Source organism: Amblyomma maculatum, chromosome 1 (genome assembly GCF_055883805.1).
Source record: "Amblyomma maculatum isolate TAMU_Amacu chromosome 1, ASM5588380v1, whole genome shotgun sequence".
Taxonomy (NCBI): domain Eukaryota; kingdom Metazoa; phylum Arthropoda; class Arachnida; order Ixodida; family Ixodidae; genus Amblyomma; species Amblyomma maculatum.
In genome coordinates, this window is record NC_139344.1 from 448,798,637 (window position 1) to 448,820,993 (window position 22,357).

Sequence of the window (22,357 nt, forward strand, 5' to 3'; positions counted from 1 at the left end):
GAAGCGTTATATGACCACTCTAAAACTCTTACTTACTACTTTTCTTGTACAGTTGTATTTGTAATGCCTTCTTGAATTTCAGCTTTTTGTGTTCATTGGACACAATAATATCCATAATAGTTCTGAATGTAGTAAAAAGCAAGGGATGGCAGAAACAGAAGTGTTGGCCAATATGGTTGATGCATCAATCACATTGGCCCACACTTCTGTTTCTGCCATCCCCTGCTTTTTACTACATTCAGAATTATTATGTCGACAACATTATCACGACTTGACTACAACTTAGAAAGGAAAGCCTTGATACGAAAGATATGTGGTTGGATTATTATTATTTAGGTGAGCCCGTAATTTGTATTTTTGTTGATTTCAAGGGCAACGTAGTAGTGCATTTTATTTTGAGAACAAATGTATGAAAATGAACATAATAAGCCTGTGTTTTGCTTACTTATAATAAAGGGGCTCTGAAAAGGTAATTGCAGTAATACTCTAAATAAAGGAATTCATAGTGATGGTCTTTGTAAAACGTGTCGAACTTGAGAGCTACGATACAATAAGCTTTATATTCCATCCACGATGGAGGGAGACGACGCAAAAGGCTGCGGCCGCAGCTGGACTGGTCCTCACGCTTCTGAGTGGAATCTCTAATTTCATAAAAAAATTATAAAGTGTAACTGGCACCCGCTTGCAACCGATTAGGGTGACCCCCCCTCGCGTGCCCTTTCCCGCTGATAGCAATAGGGCGTATTGGGTGCGCCCACTCATTGGACATTTTCAATAGAAATGAACGGGAAGGCTTGTAATGGGGCATCGTCACTACTTGTTTTAAGCCTGAAGCCTTATATGTCATGTGCAACCTAGAACTGATATTATAAGTAAAATTTATTTGCAGTAATTAGGTACAAATTTGATTAGGATCTAGTATGTATTAACAAGAACTAATAGAGGACACATTAAATCCTGCCTCGCTGCTCGGTCGACGAAAGGTCGTGGTCCGCTCATATCTTAAAGCCATCCAAGCAATAAACGCGACAACGGCACACACAACAGGCACTCCTGTGGCAGGGCCCTTCCCTCTTTGCTGCATCTGTCATGCTGTCACGAAATCGGCGCATATTTTCATCAAGCCGGCACGGCGCGACGCCCGCGCGGCGTCGCGTGGAAAGCTCGAGAAAAACCTCCTTCCCCGCGTGAGAGAGCGCGTCGCTTTGTACGCGTCGCCGTCGCCCTCTTTCTCATCACCAGGCGATGACGCGGACTCATCAGACTATAATATGCTAGAAAGTTCCAGAATGTTCTACGGGTCGTGTCCAATGACGACGCGCGGCTCGACGGGAGGAAGAAGGGAGCGCTATAACCAGCAAAGCTAAGTGTGTGTGCACGCTAGCTTTGGCGCGTGCTAACAGACAGACGCGGCGCGCCCCATTTAAAGAGACCGTGCCGCTTGTTGAGTAAGTCAGTCAGTCAGTCAGTCAGTGGTTGCGGCGTGTTCGCCAGTGCTTGGACTGGACTCCCGGGGATCACCCGCTGCTGGCAAGCCCACGGACCTGCAAGGGAGCGGCGCTCGTCTCGTACGATGGCCACATCGTGACTCTTGAGGCGTCGGACTGCAACACTGCCCGGTGAACAATTTGATGTTTGTTTATGTAACTCTCTCGTGTTCGATCTATTGTAAAGCCTCTGTGTTATTGAATCATTCTGTAGTTGCATGCTTAGCGTTTGTATTCTGTGAACCTCTCGTCTGTACATTTCAAGTGATCTTGTGTATTCCTTTGTATCGCCTCTTGCTGTGCATAAATTGTGTTTTGCTTGTTACTTCTGACTCCGATCCTTACTCTGGTTTGAACCGGCGAAGCTGGGTCCCAAACGGCCACCCCCTTCTGTTACTACAAGGTAGTTGAATTCCGGCTGAGCTTGCCACGCAGTTCGAGGGCATCTCCTTTGCGACCGGAACAGCTACCCCCCCTCACTCTAAGGTTGTCTGGGAGTGAGCGCACCGTTAAGAGCGGATCGTTAATAATCCCCCTAATTATTAACGGGTGACAATTATTCTGGCGTCCACGACAGGACGTTTGGTGCACTTAAGCTCAGAGGACGGAGAAGGAGTTGGAAGAGTTTACGAAGAGGTCGTAAACAGTGTAACAGCAGAGTGACAGCGAGAGGTACCGCGCTGAAGCGGTTGTGTAAGGTCCATTGAGAGTGCTATGTGATAGAATTAGGCAGTTCAGATTGAAGAAGGTACCGCGCTGAAGCGGTTGTGTAAGGTCCATTGAGAGTGCTATGTGATAGAATTAGGCAGTTCATATTGAAGATGAATCACAAGGAGATTATTGCGTTGGGCCTAGAGAAAGCTCTAAAAGGAGCTGAGCTGCGTGAATGGATGGACCGAAAAGAAAGAGAGGTTCGAGAAGAGGCTGAAAAAGAGAGAGGCAACGAGAAGAAAGAGAGAGAGAATGGCAGAGGAAACAAGCAGAGGCAGAGAGACAACGAGTCGAAAGAGAGAAAGAATAGCTGAGGAAACAAGCAGCGGCAAAGAGACAAGAAAAAGAAAGGGAAAAAGAATGGCTCAGGAAGCGAGCCGAGAGGAAGAATGGCTCAGGAAGCAGGCAGCAAAAGAAACTTTAAAAGAGAGAGATATTCTTCTGAAGAAGCTGGCTGAAGTTCGGCATTTGAAAGGTATCACCGAGCATCCGGAGGTTGCCTTTCCTTATATTAGAAAGCACAGCAAACGGAGCGATTCGTAGGCCAGCCACAGGTGCTGTAGAAACTAGCTCCAACAGCCAGAATGAGGTTGTCCAACAGCGTGTTCCTGCAGCAGAAATTTCAGAAGACTTTACAGGAGCTAAAATTACTCAGGAAAATATGATTGTGCTCTCCGAGACGACAGGTTGCACACAAGCTTCAAAGGCAGTTGTCGAGCCAGAAGGCTCATGCATGTGCTCTTCGCCTCTAGAGGAAGGTCATAATTCTAGCTCCACGTCAGATTGCACCATGCCTGAGTGCCTGAGTGACCTAGAGGAAGAGCAGTCAAATAACAGCGAGCCCGAAAGCTCAGATAAAGCTGAAACTGAAGACAGCATTCTTCCAGGAATTCAAGATCAGGATGTAACCAAAAGTGAGGAGAATGAGTCTCCTGTTGTAAATGAGCTCTGTTTCAAGAAGGTACGAGAGAAGGTCGTAAAGAAAAGAAAGAAAATGAAAAGGATTGAGGGAGAACAAAGTTCTCAAAAAGACATTCCTTTCAGACAACAATGTCCTGATAATGCATGTAAAACTGAATCAAACGTTCCTCGGCCAAAGGTGCGACTAAAAGTCGAAATGAAAAGAAACAACTTCAGACCGGCCAAGTCAGGTGAAGTGGAGCCGGAAAAGTCAAGAACAAAGAACAGGAAGAAGTTGCTGAAGGACTTGAAGAGCAAGCGCAAAGAATGTATCACCAGCAGGGAAGGAATAAGACTGCCTAATAGAAGCGGTCCTAGGCATGTTAGCGCTAGTTCTGGCCAAGCTGCCGATCGGAAAGCAGAACTCAAGAGTAGAGGGAGGAGCGAGATAAAATCGCGAATGAGAAGTACCATTAGAACCAAAAAAATGTAGCCAAGACACGCGAAAGAAAGAAAAGCCAGTGCTTTGTGAGAGTGAAGACGGGCGTATCTGAACGAGGAAGAGGAACTGATACGTTCCAAGGAGGAAGTGCAACACGAGTTTGGAAATATAGGCGAAAGCATGCCTTAGCTTTGTGCGCTTCATATTTGAATAACTGTGTGGGTTCTGTGTTTTTGATTCCTATGTGTATCTGATGACAGTGTGGTGTCATGTTTGCGAATTTCATGGTATTGATGTGCGAATTTTGTAATGTGTTATTACTGTTTGTGAAATTTGTGTAATGTGTGTGATGTGGACATTTGCCCCACATAATTTGTGAGCGCATGCATGTGCGCGCGATGTTCGTGGTTGTTGTGAATATTGTGGGACAATATTCTTTAAGGGAGGGGCAGTGTCACGAAATCAGCGCATATTTTCATCAAGCCGGCACGGCGCGAGGCCCGCGCGGAATCGCGTGGAAAGCTCGAGAAAAACCTCCTTCCCCGCGCGAGAGAGCGCGTAGCTTTGTACGCGTCGCCGTCGCCCTCTTTCTCATCACCCGGCGATGACGCGGACTCATCAGACTGGAATACGCCAGAAAGTTCCAGAATGTTCTACGGGTCGTGGCCAATGACGACGCGCGGCTCGACGGGCGGAAGAAGGGAGCGCTATAACCAGCGAGGCTAAGTGTGTGTGCACGCCAGCTTTGGCGCGTGTTAACAGACAGACGCGGCGCGCCGTATTTAAAGAGACCACGCCGCTTGTGTAGTCAGTCAATGAGTCAGTCAGTCAGTGGTTGCGGCGTCTTCGCCAGTGCTTCGACTGGACTCCCGGGAATCACCCGCTGCTGGCAAGCCCACGGACCTGCAAGGGAGCGGCGCTCGTCTCGCACGGCGGCCACATCGTGACTCTTGAGGCGTCGGACTGCAACAGTGCCGGTGACCAATTTGGTGTTTGTTTATGTAACTATCTCGTGTTTGATCTGTTGTAAAGCCTCTCTGTTATTGAATCGTTCTGTAGTTGCATGCTTAGCGTTTGTATTCTGTGAACCTCTCGTCTGTGTGTTTCAAGTGATTCCTTTGTATCGTCTCTCGCTGTGCATAAATTGTGTTTTGTTTGTTACTTTTGACTCCGGTCCTCACTCTGGTTTGAACCGGCGACAGCTGGGCACCAAACGGCCACCCCGTTCATCACTACAATGTAGTTTAATTCCGGCTGAGCTTAACACGCAGGTCAAGGGCATCTCCTTTGCGACCGGTACAGCTACCTCCACTCACTACAAGGGTGTCTGGGAGTGTGCGCACTGTTAAGGGCGCATCGTTAATAATATCCCTCATAATTATTACCGGGTGACAATTACTCTAGAATAATTGCCATCCGTTAATACCGTGCGCACACTCCCAGACACCCTTACAGTGAGTGGGGGTAGCTGTTCCGGTCGCAAAGGAGAGGCCCTCGACGTGCGTGGCAAGCTCAGCCGGAATTCAAATACCTTGTAGTGACAGAAGGGGGTGGCCGTTTGGTGCCCAGCTGTCGCCGGTGCAAACCAGAGTAAGGATCGGCGTCAGAAGTAACAAACAAAACCCAATTTATGCACAGCAAGAGACGATACAAAGGAATACACAAGATCACTTGAAACACACAGACGAGAGGTTCACAGTATACAAACGCTAAGCTTGCAACTACAGAATGATTCAATAACACAGAGGCTTTACAACAGATCGAACACGAGAGAGTTACATAAACAAACACCAAATTGTTCACCGGGCACTGTTGCAGTCCGACGCCTCAGGTGTCACGATGTGGCCGCCATAAGAGACGAGCGCCGCTCCCTTGCAGGTCCGTGGGCTTGCCAGCAGCGGGTGACACCCAGGAGTCCAGTCGAAGCACTGGCGAACACGCCGCAACCACTGACTGACTGACTGACTGACTTACTCAACAAGCGGCAGGGTCTCTTTAAATAGGGCGCGCCGTGTCTGTCTGTTAGCACGCGTCAAAGCTAGCGCGCACACACACTTAGCTTCGCTGGTTATAGCGCTCTCTCCTCCTTCCATGGAGCCGCTCGTCGTCATTGGCTAGGTCCCATAGAAGATTCTCGATTTTTCTGGCGCATTCCAGGCTGATGAGTCCGCCTCATCGAAGGGTGATGAGAAAGAGGGCGACGGCGACGCGTACAAAGCTACGCGCTCTCTCGCGCGGGGAAGGATGTTTTTCTCGAGCTTTCCACGCGACGCCGCGCGGGCCTCGCGCCGTGCCGGCTTGATGAAAATGTGCGCCGATTTCGTGAAACTGGCCCCCCCCCCTTAAAGAATATTGTTCCGCAATATTCACAACAACCAGGAACATCGCGCGCACATGCATGCGCTCACAAATTATATGGGGCAATGTCGACACATTGAACAAATTTCACAAACTGCAATAACATATTACAAAATTCACACATCAGAAGTCGCGCAAGTCTCTCAGGCTGTGTTGACAAAATTTTCACTCATCAATTACACGATGTTCACAAACATAACAACACACTGTTGTCGGATTCACATAGGAATCAATAACACAACCACACAGTCATTCAATTGCGAAGAGCACAGACCTAAGGCCTGTTTTCGCCTATATTTCCAAAAACGGCTTGTGGCTCTTCCTTGGAACAGGTGAGCTCTTCTCAAACTATCTATCGCACCGGTTCTCTTTCTTACGAATCACTGGCGCTCCTTTCTCACTCGTGTCCTGGCTCTTTTTCTGGTTCTAATGACATTTCTCATCCGCGATTTTATCTCGCTCCTCCCTCTACTCTTGAGTTCTGCTTTCCGATCGGAAGCTTGGCAAGAACTAACTCTACCTTGCCTAGCGGCGATCGAGCAGGCCGTCTCATTCTTTCTCGGTGGGGGCGGCTCTCCATGCGCTTGCGCGTCCTGTCGTTCATGAACTACGTCCTTGTGTGTATTCGTGAGCTTTCTTGGTCGACTTCACGTGACTTGGGAGGTTTTGATTCTTTTCTCTTCATTTTCGACTTCTTTTCTCGACTGCTGGCCGAGGCAGGTTTGCTCCTGATTCACTTGAATATTCAGGACATTGTGGCCTTGACGGAGCATCTCGTTGAGAATCATTTTGTTCTCCCTTAATTCTTTTCATTTTCTTTCTTTTCTTTCCGACCTTCAGTCGTACCTTCTGGAAGCAGAGCTCATTTGCAACAGGAGACTCATTCTCCTCACTTTTGGTCACATCCTGTTCTTGAATTCCTGGAAGAATGCTGTCTTCAGTTTCAGCTCTATCTGAGCTTTTGGGCTCGCTGTTATTTGACAGCTCTTCCTCTAGGTCACTCAGGCACTCAGGCACTCAGGCATGGTGCAATCTAACGTGGAGCCAGAATCCTGCCCTTTCTCTTCAGGCTTAGAGTACATGAATGAGCAATCTGGCTCAACAATCGCCGTTGCCGCTTCTGTGTAACCTGTCGTCTCGGAGAGCGCAATCTCATTTTCCTGAGAAATTTTCGTTTCAGTAAAGTCTTCTGAAATTTCTGTTGCAGGAACACGCTGTTCCACAACCTCATCCTGGATGCTGGAGTTAGTCTCTACAGCACCTGTGGCTGTAAACGAATCGATTGTTTCACTGTACCTCCTAATATAAGGAAAGGTAACCTCCGGAGGCTCGGTAATACCTTTCAAACGCCGAACCTCAGCCAGCTTTTTCAGAAGAATATCCCGCTCTTTTGAGAACTCTCTTTCCTTTTCTGCCTGCTTCCTGTGCCATTCTTTCTCTCTTTCGGATCGCTTCCTTAGCCATTCTTTCTCTCGTTCTTCTTCTTGACTCTTTGCCTCTGCTTGTTTCCTCTGCCATTTTCTTTCTTTTTCGGCTTGCTTCCTGAGCCATTCTTGCTCTCTTTCTTCTTCTTTTCTCTTTGCCTCTGCTTGTTTCCTTTGCCATTCTCTCTCTCGTTCTTCCCTTTGCCTCTCTCTTTCTTTCTCAGCCTCTTTTCTTTCCTTCTTAGCCTGTTCTAGAACCTCCCTTTCTTTTCGGTACACTCATTTTCGCAGTTCAGCTCCTTTAAGACATTTCTCTAGGCCCAACGCAAAAATCTCCTTGAGATTCATCTTCAATCTGAACTGCCTAATGCTAACACATAGCACTCTCAATTGACCTTACACAACCGCTTCAGCGCGGTACCGGTCGTTATCGCTTTGCTGTTACATTGTTTACGACCTCTTCGTAAACTCTTCCAACACGTTCTCCGTCCTCAGAGCTTGAGTGCACCAAACGTCCTGTCGCGGACGCCAGAATAATTGTCACCCGTTAATAATTTTGAGGGGTATTATTAACGATGCGCCCTTAACAGTGCGCACACTCCCGGATACCCTTAGAGTGAGTGGGGGTAGCTGTTCCGGTCGCAAAGGAGATGCCCGCCCTCGAACTGCGTGGCATGCTCAGCCGGAATTCACTACCTTGCAGTGACAGAAGGGGGCGGCCGTTTGGTGCCCAGCCGTCGCCGGTTCAAACCAGAGTAAGGATCGGAGTCAGAAGTAACAAACAAAACACAATTTATGCACAGCAAGAGACAATACAAAGGAATACACAAGATCACTTGAAACACACAGACGAGAGGTTCACAGAATACAAACGCTAAGCATGCAACTACAGAATGATTCAATAGCACAGAGGCTTTACAACAGATCAAACACGAGAGAGTTACATAAACAAACATCAAATTGTTCACCGGGAACTGTTGCAGTCCGACGCCTAAAGAATCACGATGTGGCCGCCATACGAGACGAGCGCCGCTCCCTTGCAGGTCCGTGGACTTGCCAGCAGCGGGTGATTCCCGGGAGTCCAGTCGAAGCACTGGCGAACACGCCGCAACCACTGACTGACTGACTCACCAAGCGGCGCGGTCTCTTTAAATAGGGCGCGCCGCCTCAGTCTGTTAGCACGCGTCAAAGCTAGCGCGCACACACTTAGCTTCGCTGGTTATAGCGCTTTCTTCTCCTTACGTTGAGCCGCGCGTCGTCATTGGCTAGGTCCCATAGAAGATTCTTGAATTTTCTGGCGTATTCCAGGCTGATGAGTCCGCGTCATTGCCGGGTGATGAGAAAGAGGGCGACAGCGACGCGTACAAATCTACTGCGCGCTCTCTCGCGCGGTGAAGGGGGTTTTTCTCGAGCCTTCCACGCGACGCCGCGCGAGCCTGAAAATGTGAAAATGTGCGCCGATTTCGTGACATATGCGATTTGCTAGTAAGGCATCATTAACACGAAAGATTTGATCTTGCATATCAAAATTTTGATGCAACTGTCTTAGAGCAGTTTGCCGCAGGTTGTCATACCATTTTGCTGTCTAATTGGCATGCATCTCTAGCCTAGTTAGTGATAGGGATTTGAACCGCCATATGTGCCTCCAATCCGCCTTTTGCGCGAGTTTTCTGCGCATGCGCGAAGTCGCAGCGGCTATTGATGGAAACACATTGGACGGCGTCGACAGCGTTTCTCGGCGCCGCCAATGCTCGGGGGCTGGCGGCGCCGGGCGGCACGGTTACCGTCACAGGCTTGGCAAACGATGCCAACCACACCTGCCACGTACGGTTGCCACTCTCTAAGCGTGCAGAGATGAAAGACGCGGTTTTTCAGGCTTCTTTCGGCGAGCTGCGACCAACTACGACGTGAAGCTTGAATTAGGGCCACCAAGCTTGAAGATGTGAATGGCCGACCTTAGCAACCGACTGCGTACGCTCGACTGTGCGAAAAACACTTCGTTACAGGTATGTATGCATCTAAGAGAAATGTGCATGATGAAAAGTATCTACCGGAGTTTGCACCAAGCCTGTAACCCACCAGTGATAGCCGCAATGAGCCTTTGTTCGGCGCGTCTGATGGCGATGTATTTTGTCGTTTGTTTCCTTTATTTGCGAAGGGGCCGGGTAGCGCAGATATCACAGGTGGCTGTGTGCGCCACACAGTAATATTTAGCATGTTTTATCACGACTGCCGCCTGACTAGAAGGAAAAAAAAAGTTGGGCGTTTTTTGTGATGCACCGCCGTTCGGGAGCTAATTGTTTGAGCTGGTCATGAAGCTCGCGAACGGCACTGCATTAAAACGCCGTATTTTTCTTTTGTTAGTCAGGCGGCAGTCACGATAAAACATGTTAAATATTACGGCCTAGCACACACAGCCGCCTGTCATATCTCAGCTACCTAGCGTTTTCGCACATAAAGAAAACAAACGACAAAATGCATCGCCATCAGACGCGCCGAACAAACGCTCATTGCGGCTATCACTGGACCGTTACAGGCTGGGTGCAAACTCCAGTAGGTACGTTTCATCATGCATATTTTCTTTAGATGCATACATACCGGCAGTATCTGTGTTTTTGCCGCTCGGAGCATATGATGCACTTGACACTCTTGCACGACCCACAGTATTTTTTTACCTTAAAGGTTTGCCTTCGTGCACGCCAATGCATTCGGATTTTGTTCCTTTGGTGTACGCAATCAGATGTACTTCGTTAGGAAGCTATCGTCGTCTTCGTCCAACCGTTTGCAACGGCAAGGAAACCGCCCGGCACAAATGAGTCTCGTGGAGGGTTCATGCTCGTTCACTTGCAGAATGGATCGCTCTGGACGTAGAACAGGATTGGTTCCTGACTGAGATGCGCAACCGATATGTAGGAGATGCACCTGTGTCACCAAGTCGTTGATTCCGCAGAAATCGCAGCGGTGGCAGAAAGGTTGTATATCCTTTCACAACAGAAAGACCATTCGCTGTGCACTGAGAACCTTTTCACCACTGCGACCACATCCGTTCTGACTCCTGAGGGCAGAAACCGGCTACAGCGCTGAATCATCCGTTGCCAGAAAAATGCCGCGCGTTTCCTGCAGGTGTGCATTCCGGTCGGGACAATGCCCTTTTCAGGGGGTGTGTATAAGTGCCCTTCTGCCGAGCTTCGTAGATGAAATCCTATAGCTGCACGATTGTAGATGACGCGAGGAGAAAGCGACGCCGATTGCACCATGCCGACCGCATTGTGCTCCGTAACTCAAGACACCCCGCGCATATGCGAAGCTCGAAGTCACAGGAGACGATTCCACCTAGCTCCACAGCATCAACAAACCCCTGGCTGATTTGCCCTTTGAGATCCCTCTTTCTGTCTCTCTGCCTCCGCGCTTTCCTGTCTGCTGAAAACCTGCACGCTGAGACAGCTCATTCTGTAACGTCGAACACGGCCCGCGCTACACGCTCTTACAATAAGAAAATAGTATATGCGTGCGTTATGAGTGGATTGTGAAAACGCTGTACATTCCCCCATACTGCGTGAACATGATATACTTCAATCACTGTCGCTGCTTTCTGCCCCGAGGCCAAAAAAGAAGGGAAGCTTTCCCTTTCTACCTGCGTTGACATGGCCTTTTCGCATGGTGCGCTTTCGCGTCGTTGCTACACTGCCGTCCAATGTGTTTCTCGCCCGCTCCCGCATGATGGCGCCACATCCTCCAGCAAAAGGCGGATTGCACGCCCTAATCACATCCCTACACCACATACCCGAGTGGGCTTTTCATAGGTTGATTGGAGAGGGAAGTGTAAGAGAAGCAGAATGAGCACAGCATCAAGCTACCGGTCGCGTACGGTGTCAAGTGCAACAGGAGGAAGCCTAGGAATCTGGCATTGCGGCTCGAGAGAGTTTTTGCCTTTATAGATGTAGGCGACCCTAAGCGTCTCCATTTTTTTTTATTTAGTGTGTCAGCATGCTCCGAGTTGAGGAGGCAGACGATGAGTGTCATATTTCATCACTGATATGTTTGACATTCCTGAAGCTAGTGTAAAATTTCTTGTACTGTGAAGGGGAATGATTGAAAACCTGTTGATCATGTGCATTTTTGGTTTAGTAATTAGCCTTTCATTTTCCTCTTAAGCTACGCCCTTCATTTTTGCAGATAACATGAATTTCTATGAGAAAATGAAACATGCTGGCGTTGAAGTCTCAGTCATTTACATTGATTTTTATCTTCGTCGCCTTCATAGGGCAAAATTATTTCACGCAGTAATGTCCGCCTGCGAGTTAACATGCAGCTGTAAATTTCAGAAATCTCATTTTGTGTTGAAAATAATAAAGCGGACTAGCAAAACTTGACAACGGGAAAATTCTTAAACGTATTACCTCATATTTTCTAGGGTCCTCTGCAACTGATGAAATCAGCTTGCTAAACACATCTCTGCTTCCAGGCCTCCGAAAAACAACTCCAGCCTGCCATAGTATTCCAGATGGGACAGCATTTGTTTTATTTTGTACGCTGTTTGCATAAACACATAATGCAGTTCTTTTATATAACATTTAACTTTTCTGTAACTGCATGCTGTACTGTTATTTATGTTAAAATTTTCCTCATTTGTTTTCATCTATATGCAAGCCTTTCTTATGCATGTCATCAACACTGTCATAAACTTGTACACTTTTTTTTATGTATTCAGCATTGGAAGTATACATGAGACCATTTATACAATCAAGGAATTTTCACTAACAGGAATGCATACGTGCTCATTTGTTGGCAGAATAGGCACTATATTAAACGTATATGCTTAGCCGTTATCGCATCTTCCTAGCCACCAGTTAATGTGCAACCTGTGCATGTCCTCTGGAACAGGTTTCAAGATATTTTTCACTCTATTGCAGGACTATCTCAAGCTGACTTGCTTACATGCTATAGTCGAATTTCAAGGAGAATTTTGAGTAGTGCATGGTACAATTAAGTACCATAGCAAATATGCGTGCATAGCTATCATGCGTATCTAAGCCTCCGTAATTGCAGCCGCTGGTTCAGCACGATATGTTATGCTGTACAGGTCGGCAGATTTGCAAAGGAACAGAAACAAAGAATGACATCTAAGCATGAATCTTTTAACATAGTGCCTAATTCTATTATGTGCGACTCCAAATCCGCCTTGCATTTCGAGTATAGCATGCAAGCAAATCTACCAGAGATAGTCCTTGAATGATGCGTAAAAGATCCTGAAATTTGTTCCTGAGGAAATTCGCAGTAAGTGCTTTTGACGGACAGTTGGATCAGACTTTGGCTGCTTTAGGATTGTCTGAGGACTACATGAGGATGAATAAAATTGATGCCGTATGGGTGTACGAGGAATACCTCAGGCTTGCAGAACAGGCGTCCTGAGGCCAATCTAAGTAAGTGATTTGGAGGGACAAATGAACCGGATTTGGATGGCTTAAGGACCTGATGAGGACTACGTGAGGATACCAGAACATTATGATTAAAGCATTATGGGGGCATTCTGCGGATGTCTCTGCGTTTTCTGGGGCTGTAACAAAAAAAAAGGTGAAGCGAACATGTTGGTGTGTGTACATACCTAATGCCCTGTGGAAGGGGTAACTTAAGTAACAATCAGAGGCGTGTCCGCGTCACGATAGCATGACATCTCGCTTCAGTAAGTAGACAAGACAAAGACATTGTTACATGTTCGGGAACGTTTTGAGCTTCGCAGGCACTGACATTTTCGTGACGCATTGAGAGTAAAAAGTACGAGGAATTCTAGAGAGCTTGTACTAGGAAAAGGCAAGCTGTAATCAATTGCCAGCTAAACGAATATTGCATTACTCAATGTCCTAAAATATGAAGACTACTCATTCGAGATGGGGCCTTTTAAATGCTAATGTGTTAGATTCACTTCTTTTATTTTTGATTCCACGTGCATGCGAGCAGCGCATGCATAATGCAATGCAGAAATTTCATTTCTTACAGCTTGCGTGTATCGCCCTTCCCTTCTTAGCTGGTTTCACTGTGCGGACCTACAAACTCGGCCTGTACGTACTGTCATTCCGCGGTAACTGCCAGTTTCTTACTGCTCTAATAAACCTTTTTGACCAAAATACTTAGCCACCTAAGTAGGGCACCCGAACGCACTAATCTAGAAAATGAGCTAAGATGACCAACGAATGAAGAAAGGAAGCACGGGAAAGGGCCTTCGGTCTTATGTCGGCTGATTTTGTTGTCTGGATGTTCACCCGCTCATTTCAAACAATTTACTGGAGCGTCATACCGATGCTCATCAATGCCTATACACTATGAGATACACTATGAGCAATCAGTGATGCGTGATGAAAAAGCTAAGGTAATCTCTTGATTGAGGTTTAGTGCAAACTATGGTCACTGTAATAAAAAAAAAATTGTATGGTGCACAAATCTGGATCACTAAAGTGCGATGAGCCGAAAGCCACTCTTTCGTGGTGGACCAAACCCTGCACTGCTGCACCTCTTTCTCTCTTTTCACTCCCTCCTCCCTCCTCCTTTTTCTTATGACTCGGTCAAGGTTTCCGCGTGATTTCTGACAGATACTGCGTCTTATCTTTCCTGTAAGCCAATTTGAACCGCCGCTGACACCTGATGTACTGCGTCTGCTTCTGTGTGCTGTGTTGTGCGGCGTTCGCCAAAGCGACAAATGAAAGACGCCACACGGACGCCTGGCAGGCGCAGTGCGAGACCGTCACAGTTGTGACTACTGGCTACAAGTTGGTTACTGACTAAATCTTGTGGCAAATACGGCACCTTTCCTTTCCTGTGAACCAATTTGAAACGCCGCTGATACCTGTTCTTTGGTTTGGTTTGGTGTAGAGGGCTTAACGTCCCAAGCGACTCAGGCAATGAAACACACCGTAGTGGAGAACTCCAGAAATTTCGACCACCTGGGGTTCTTTAACGTAGACTGACATCGCACAGCACAGGGGCGCCTTGCTTTTCGCCTCCATCGAAAAGCGGCCGCCGAGGCCAGGATTCGATCCCGCGTCGATGGGCACAGTAGTCGAGCGCCATAACCACTGCGCCACCCCGGTGGGTACTGCGTCTGTTGTTGTTCTTGCGACTGTAGTAAGACGGTTGATTGATTGGTTGAATGTCTTTTATTCAATGGGAAGGCCCATGGCCATGGATGGGGGTAAAGGCGAGTAGACAGAATCTGCATTGTTTAGGTCGCCACTCAAATCATATTGCTGTAACCAAAGCCACTAAGGGAGCGATACTTGGCAAATATCATCTGGGTGTTAGCATCAGTTTCTAGAAAGGAACGGTAGTTAAGGCGGTAGGGTTTGATCTCGGGGCGTCCAGTAAAACAAGCATGGCAATCCCAGAGTAGATGAGATATGCTGCCGCGCGTCAGGGTCATACAGGGGGGCACGTAATCATTTCCTCTGTATACTGACGCCAGCGGGCCATAATGTAAGCCGCATGGGCGATGAGCCCATGCGGCTTCTTGACTTCAGGTGAGATGGGTTTTCCTCGTAAAAAGTGGGTCTGGTGTGGCCAGCTGCATGCGATACGTACTGCGTCTACGAAAACTCGTCTGAGTATAGTGCATAAGGGCAAGAGAAGGGGTGTTGCCCGCCCAATGCCGAGTAAGGATGAAGCAAGGGGGGTGGGGAAGTAAATGTGGACATCCCACCTGCCAAGGCAGCCACGGTGTGTGCCGCCGCTTTGCCCCCTCCCCCCCATTCGTCCTAGTGACCTGAGGTCCACTGGATAACGGCATTTCTAGTTGTGAGTTGGTGGCGTTTAAGGAGGCGCTGTATGGTCGTAGCAGTTACATCTTGTGAACCCGGAGTAACGATTCCTTTGTAAGCTTCATAGGAATCAGTAACAATACGTATTGAACCAGTTCCAGTGCAAGACAATCCTGACAAGGCTCCCCAAATCGCGAGGAGTTCAGCATGAAGAGGGGTACCTTGAGGTAGGTGGCAGGCATAAGCTCCTGAAAGGGAAAGGTTGTCTAATTCGCTTGTAATGGAAGCGTCGGTGTATATGTCAGTCGTATCAAGGGATTCGCTCTTGTCGGTGATGGGCAGGGAGGAGCTCCCGCGGAATGAAAAAATCGCGTTTATAGGCGTTGGAGGCGTGTGACTACTGGCATCTCTGAAGGGGGAAGAGATGCATGTACGGCTGGTGTTGTGTCGTTACGCTGTTCATCCCAGGACAGCAGGGGACGCCCTTGGACGGTGTTCTCTAGACGTATTCGATGACGCGTCTGTGACACGGACACGATGGTAGCGAGGGGTGGAAGAGCGGCCAAACGCTCAAGTTAGTGTGCTCATAGGTAGACCGGTAATAGTGCGTGTGTTGCGCGATGAAGGCGTTCGACCTTAGCGAGTCAGTCTTTGACAGTTGGAGGGAGGGTGTGCCATAGAGGATTTTTCCGACCACCGCTTCTCGGGCCATTGCACGATCGGCATATTGCCGCGCACCGCTGTGCCGGTTTGGGCAGGCGACGAATAGCGTGTAGCAGGCCCGTGTATTTATTTTCTGTCTTAGGAACAAGTAGTAAGACGGAAAATAAATGCAAGGCTTCCTACTCGCTCTTCAGCTGAACCACCTGCGCTGCCTCGTGAGAACAAAAGAAAAAATAAAAAAGAAAGAAAGAAAAAGAAGAGAAAGAGGCGCGTTGCAACAGCCGTTGACCAATATCGAAGCGGTGGCGGGTGCAATTACGGCCTACAACAGATACATCCCCAGTGGCAGGCTAGCCCCATTAACGAGCTGCGGTAACCTACCCGTCCCAGCCCCGTAGGGCCAGCAGCGTCTCCATCGGTGTGCTGTGGTGCGTCGTGCGAGGAAGCGCCAAATGAAAGGGCAGCACGAACGTAAGGATCGGGAGCCTGGCGGAGTCAGCTTCGTATATTTCAAGGTGCGACATACTACACAACTGACGACGTCATCATTTATTTCAAGGTACGATATATTATACCACTGATTACGTCATGAATTTCAAGGTACAAAATACTAGACCACTGTAGCGTCATGAATTCTTTTCAAGGTACGGCATACTATACCACTGATGACGTCGTCATTTATTTCAAGGTAGGTCATAGTGCACTACTGAGGATGTCATCAAAATATTAACACACGACATGCTACACCACTAATGACGTCATCGTTAACCTCAACTTACGACATGCTAAACCACTCAAGACGTCATCAAATGTTAGTGTGGCATCAATAGTGATAACTAAAATTATGTTATGGAATGTCGGGTAGGCTCTGAATTATTTCAAACACCTATGTCTCCTTGGCATGCATACTACACACCTCATCTCTCGTGCAATCAAAATACGGTCACCGCGACCGGAACTGGATCCTGTAACCTTGAACGGCTCAACTGCCGAACTCCGCAGCCGCAAAGCCCAATAAGTCCACCAATAGCGACAATGTCGATTCACTGAAACCTAAACTAAAACCAGAGAATAAAGTTATAACTAATTACTTCTTCAGTACTGGCAAACTACATGTGGTGCTTCATGTTCAGTAATAGGATACGTATGATTGAAAATAAAAGTACCCCATAAAAATGCTCTTTCACCCCCTTCATATATATCATAAAACACTTTTTATCACTTAAAACAGAGGACTTACATACCCTTCCCAACTTCAAGGAACTAGTAATATTCTGTGCTCAGGGAAATTTAGAACCATACCTCGCGCGCAGCGTAGACATAGGATATTTAGTTCCTTTTCCCTCATCCAGCCCCATTATTTTGCATGACAGACCACATTAGAAACAATATAGCTCAACTGATTTTCCAAAGCTTCTTAGGGCATCAGTAGAGCAAATCATTGAATCGGGGCAGTTTCGTTCAAGCAGCCCATTTTTTGTTGTAAGCAGTGAAATATGAGGAAATTCAGATGTGTTTAATGGCTACCAATGCTTTTCGTGCAAAGAAGTACTTTTCTATGAAACCTCGTTACGCATCTGAAGCCTACTAGAAAGTTACCGTTAGTTCCTTCTTAAAGTAGTAATTTCAGTAACTAGTATTTGCTGAAGCTGCTCTAAAATGGCAAGTGGTTTAAGATATTCAATTTTCATATAACGAGAAAGTCGAGATTTACTGTTGCGGTCGGAAATGAAAAAAAAAATAATTGCTTGTCGTTTTTCTGGCTATACCGCAGACATTCACGGGCTATCACGTTTGTTGGGAGTGTCGATTACCGATTAGTACGATTTAAAGTCGATTACCTAAAACTATATAGGAACAGCACTGCCCTCTGTGCACTTCCTACTGATCCTGGTAATTATGGCCGCCAATAATGAGTGCAAGCCTAGCTCTGCCGGTGAGAGTAATTTATGTTTCTCATTCATGTCGCGGGAGAGATAGTTAATTGTAATGAAGACGAGGGACGAACGCTTGAATAAAGAGGGATAAGGAGCAAAGTTCTGTTTTGTTTTCTCTGACGTGCGTGTCTTTTCTGAGAAGGCTAAACACGCTGCTTACAAGTATTGTGTAAGTGATGTTTTCTGCGTCAGGAACAAAAAGAGTCAAGATGGCACGGCTCTAAACGAACGCTTGAAACCGAAAGACGAAGGCGAATCTGGTTTCGCCCTTTGTAACAAAAATAAAATTCAAGCGAACGAGCTGCCATGTGTACTAACCCAAAGCCTAGCGGAAGCGCTTGAGTTCGAAATGAGAGCCGTCTCCACGCTACGATGGTGCGACATGCTGTTTCATTATGTTGGCAAGGAAAGGACACTGTCACCAGTTCGAGACCCTCCTGAGCTTTGAAAGGACTGATATTTTTATTACGCACTGACAGTACGAAGAATCTAATAAAGCTTATATTAAGAAGAAGAGATGGTGCATGATTTGCGGAATGTCCTAGACTATGAAAACTATTATTTCATTGTGGCCTTATAAATCCTCATATATTTTAGATTTGCTTCTTTCATTTCTGATGCCACAAGCATGCGTGCGACGCATGCATAAAGGTACGCAAAAACTAAATTATATTTCTTACGACCGGCGTATAGCGCCCTTCCCCTACTTCTTAGCTGAATTCACTGTGCAGACCTACAAATTCGGCCTGTGCTAGTGTCATTCCTCTGTAGCCTTAAGTTTGTTTCCACTGCAATAAAAATGTGTTACCAATTCCTTCGCCACCGGAGTCGGGCATTGGAACCCGCTCATCTGGAAAATAAGCTACGGCGACCAGCGAATGAAGAAACAAAGTACGGAAATAGCTTTCGCTTTTTTGTAGGACGAATTTCACTTTTTGCCAGCATGTTCACTCGTTCGTTTCACACCTTTTACTGGAGCGCAATCACGATGCCCATCAAGGCCCCAGAGGTACATTATGGATGACCACTGGCGCGTGAAGAAAAAAGAAACGAAAATCGATTTTGAACGAGGTTTTGCGGGAACAATGGTCACTGCCATCAAAACAGCTGGCTATTTCATATTTGCATTAGTTAAGAGGAGGCTGCAAAAGGAGAGCGCTCATGAAGGTTTTTTGTAAAAGCTGGAGAGGGGGGGGGGGGGGAGGGGTTCGCCTTTTTTAATGCATTTGCCCTCCCAACCTTAAACATGCAACATTTCCTAGTCAGTTCCCTTATTAATATTATTAATTGCTTTGCGTACCTCTATAAAGCTCGATAAATATAAATGGGATGTCCACATAGAGTCGTTTGGACATAACGACTACAGAAAAACAAAATTGAAAACATTGCACCACCTGCTTCTTCTCCGCCAAACGGCATTCTTTCAACGCATTTTGCGAAGTTGAAAATTGAGGGTGTAACATCTGCAAACGGATTCCTTGTTTAGGTAGCTAGAAACTCACTCCAACGTTCCTGACAACCTTTCGGGAAATGTCGGCTTTTGCAAAGGAAAATGTAACCACCGGGTACAAACTCTGCTGTTCGTGGTAGCTTTTGTTTACCGTATTTTTCGGTCAAGATCAAATAAATCAGATGAAAATAAAGATCCACTGCAAGTTTAAGGGGCGAAAGGCAGGAATTCAAATACTCTTCGTTATTCATTAGTGTTCGAACTGTCGCTCTGGTATAGGCGTGCTTTTATTTGTGTGTGTGTGTGTGTGTGTGTGTGTGTGTGTGTGTGTGTGTGTGTGTGTGTGTGTGTGTGTGTGTGTGTGTGTGTGTGTGTGTGTGTGTGTGTGTGCGTGTGCGTGTGCGTGTGCGTGTGTGTGTGTGTGTGTGTGTGTGTGTGTGTGTGTGTGTGTGTGTGTGTGTGTGTGTGTGTGTGTGTGTGTGTGTGTGTGTGTGTGTGTGTGTGTGTGTGTGTTCATATGCTCCTTTTCCTTCGAAATTCAAAGCCTGTTGCGTAACGTCCAATGATCCCTCTGTGAAATGCATTCATTATGAAACATTAATGGTGAGAACATAACGCTAGAGCAAGTAAACAGAAATGTATATTCATTCAAAACTTGACCGAATGATTTAAGTCTAACAATGCGTGCAGTCGCAACTTTCGCAACACTTCAAAGTAAAACGAATTCTTTGGGGGACTGACACTTCGCAATGTGGTTTCTTTTGGCTTCGACGCTTACTCAAATTTGCATAACGTTACGTTGATGTTGTTCACTTTTCGCTACCTCAGTGCAGTTAACTGAATTTTGTTATTGCGAACGAAAAGAGATCATTTACATTGTACATACTGGGTAGCAGCTGCGCACCTGCTATTTTTAAGCATCGCACTTTTACTCTGTTTACGTATGTGCATTTTTTCAAAGCATTTGACACCGCCCTGCCCTATAACAGGGTAATACCATTCCATACAACAGGCACCTGGTGCATTGTAATATCCGCCGCCGAGCTTCATCATTATCCTCCCATGAGAAGTTCATCCTCAAGAACGGTTTCTATACGATGCTTTTTTCTGGAAATCTCGCTGCTTCCACATCTGTATATTTAGATGTTTATTTTCTTACCACAAAAGGGAACGTGCCACGAATACTAAATTACCTTTTTGGGGGCGTAGTGATTGTTCACGCTAGTTATTCATTCCAGGGGAAAAGCTCTCGCTGAACACACAGCTCTTTCTTTTGATATAAAGGCTATATATTTAATGAACCGCCTTTCCGAATACAATGTGGATGTCACGAACTTAAAGCATTTATGATATACGATGCCTGTAAAGTTTTTTTTTTTGGCTTCTCAATGCTCGCAAAGGGTCTAGGCTGCTTTACTGAGAGCATGAGCCCAATTACAGGGGCATATGTTTGGGTGACTAACGACATTCGGATCGTATTGCGCATTATGTAGTGAATACCCTTCCTGTGCTTGCTGTAATTATTACAAAGGAAATGAATAACATTGTCGAAGTTTAGTCCAAAGTTCTTTGGACTAAACACGATACCAGGCATCAAAAATGAAAAATAATGTTCTTATATTTTTAAGGAAAGAGGATATTGTATTGTCATTCATGTTTATACGTGGCCATGTAATTGAATACAAGAAGAGCGCTGTTGCAGCGAATAAGCTGATCTATGTTCTTTCTCCATGCCGCTCCGCACCGGGGCTGGGAAGAGGCGGTATTCTTAACAAAAGCTTTTTTTTTCAAAAATTCACCTCCTACCAATTAATTCATTCATAAGAGTTTGGTTGGACACTTGCCGTTTTGAATATGCATTACCATCAGAAACTAGTGATGCAAATTAATGGGTAAATTGGCTACCGATAGCATCAATTGTTTTTTTTTTTCAATCTTTCGACAGTCAAACATTATCCATAGTACTGTTACCTATTTACTATATATAGTATTAATGGTAGTATTGTTGACAAGCATCCAGTTTTAGGCCTGTAATGTTGCCAAAAACGTTTTAATACCTGAGTGATTTTATAGTCTTATGGGGCTTAACGTCATAAAGCAGCTCAGATGCGAGGGACGCCATACTGGAGCGCAAGGGTTTGATTTCATAAACTTAATTGAGAAAACTATTGATGGTACTATCGATAGCCCTCTTCAAAACACTAACTATCAATACTAATATCGATATCGAGTCACCATCTATAGTTCGGCACTGATTCAACTTTTATAGTATCTAGAGATTTATCGATAATTTTGCATAACTACTAGAAACCCCATCGGGTAGGTTGCTTCTCGCGGTGTAGCGTCGTATATACAGGAATTATAGAAGCGGCCTACATGCCGCCTTTAACAGATGGAAGAGTGGAAGAAAATATATACCCATCTTGTAGGGAAGGAGAGTAAGGCACTGGAAGATGGCGGCCGCAGGAAGAACTGCGAAGGTGGCTTTCTTGCATTAAGTGGTTTCTAAGCGGCATAAGATATACGCAATGTGAGGGCGGTTGGTGGACCACCCAACGGGTAGCTACCGTGCAAAGGGGAGGTTCATTCAGCCATAGCGAAGGGCGCTTCGTTGAGCAGTATGGTAAGCCTACAAACTTAGCCTCTGAAGTACAAAAAAAACCTAATAATGACGAATGTTTATAGCATACACAAAACGTAGGCGTACCACGTATAATAAACGATACCCAGTGACAATTAGGAAAAGAAAGATTTCGGAAAAATTGTTTAAGAAATGTTCTCCATTAAGTAAGTGAACGAAAAAAGATGAAAATTCTAGTCTGAAATCCAAACGATAGCACTGTTATTAAAGTTTTTCACAGTTTTTGGGATGACAAATTTCTTGGAGGAAAATAATTCAAAAGGAAGAAAGCGGGCTGCCACTCACTTTCTCAAAGCCAGTTGTCTTCAGCTCGATGACGTTTAGGGCGAAGTCTGTTCTCAAGCCATCTTCATCGAGGCGAAGGTACCCAGTCAGGCCTTTGACGTGGACCTGCACTGATTCGAGATTGTTCCGGCTATAGACTTCTAAATAGTTTGGTACAGTTAGGGCAGAGAACAGTTTGGGCATAATAATAGATGCATTTATTATCCTTTGCACCATAAATTCAATGGAAGCGCATTTATTGTGTGGATGGCCTCAAGCCCAACAGGATTAGAAGTGAGGAACAATTGGATAAATAGTGTTCGGACATTGTC

General features: G+C 46.2%; 1 protein-coding gene across 3 annotated transcripts in view; it reads right to left on the bottom strand.

Moving 5' to 3' along the window:
* Positions 1 to 22,357, bottom strand: part of LOC146209635 (glutamate receptor ionotropic, kainate 2-like) — a 363,010-nt gene that overhangs the window by 245,633 nt on the left and 95,020 nt on the right. For all 3 annotated transcript variants that reach the window (XM_084602915.1, XM_084602911.1, XM_084602922.1), the window contains one exon: positions 22,047 to 22,151. In XM_084602915.1, the coding sequence (XP_084459041.1) occupies positions 22,047 to 22,151 (105 nt within the window). The remainder of the gene's footprint in view (positions 1 to 22,046; positions 22,152 to 22,357) is intronic.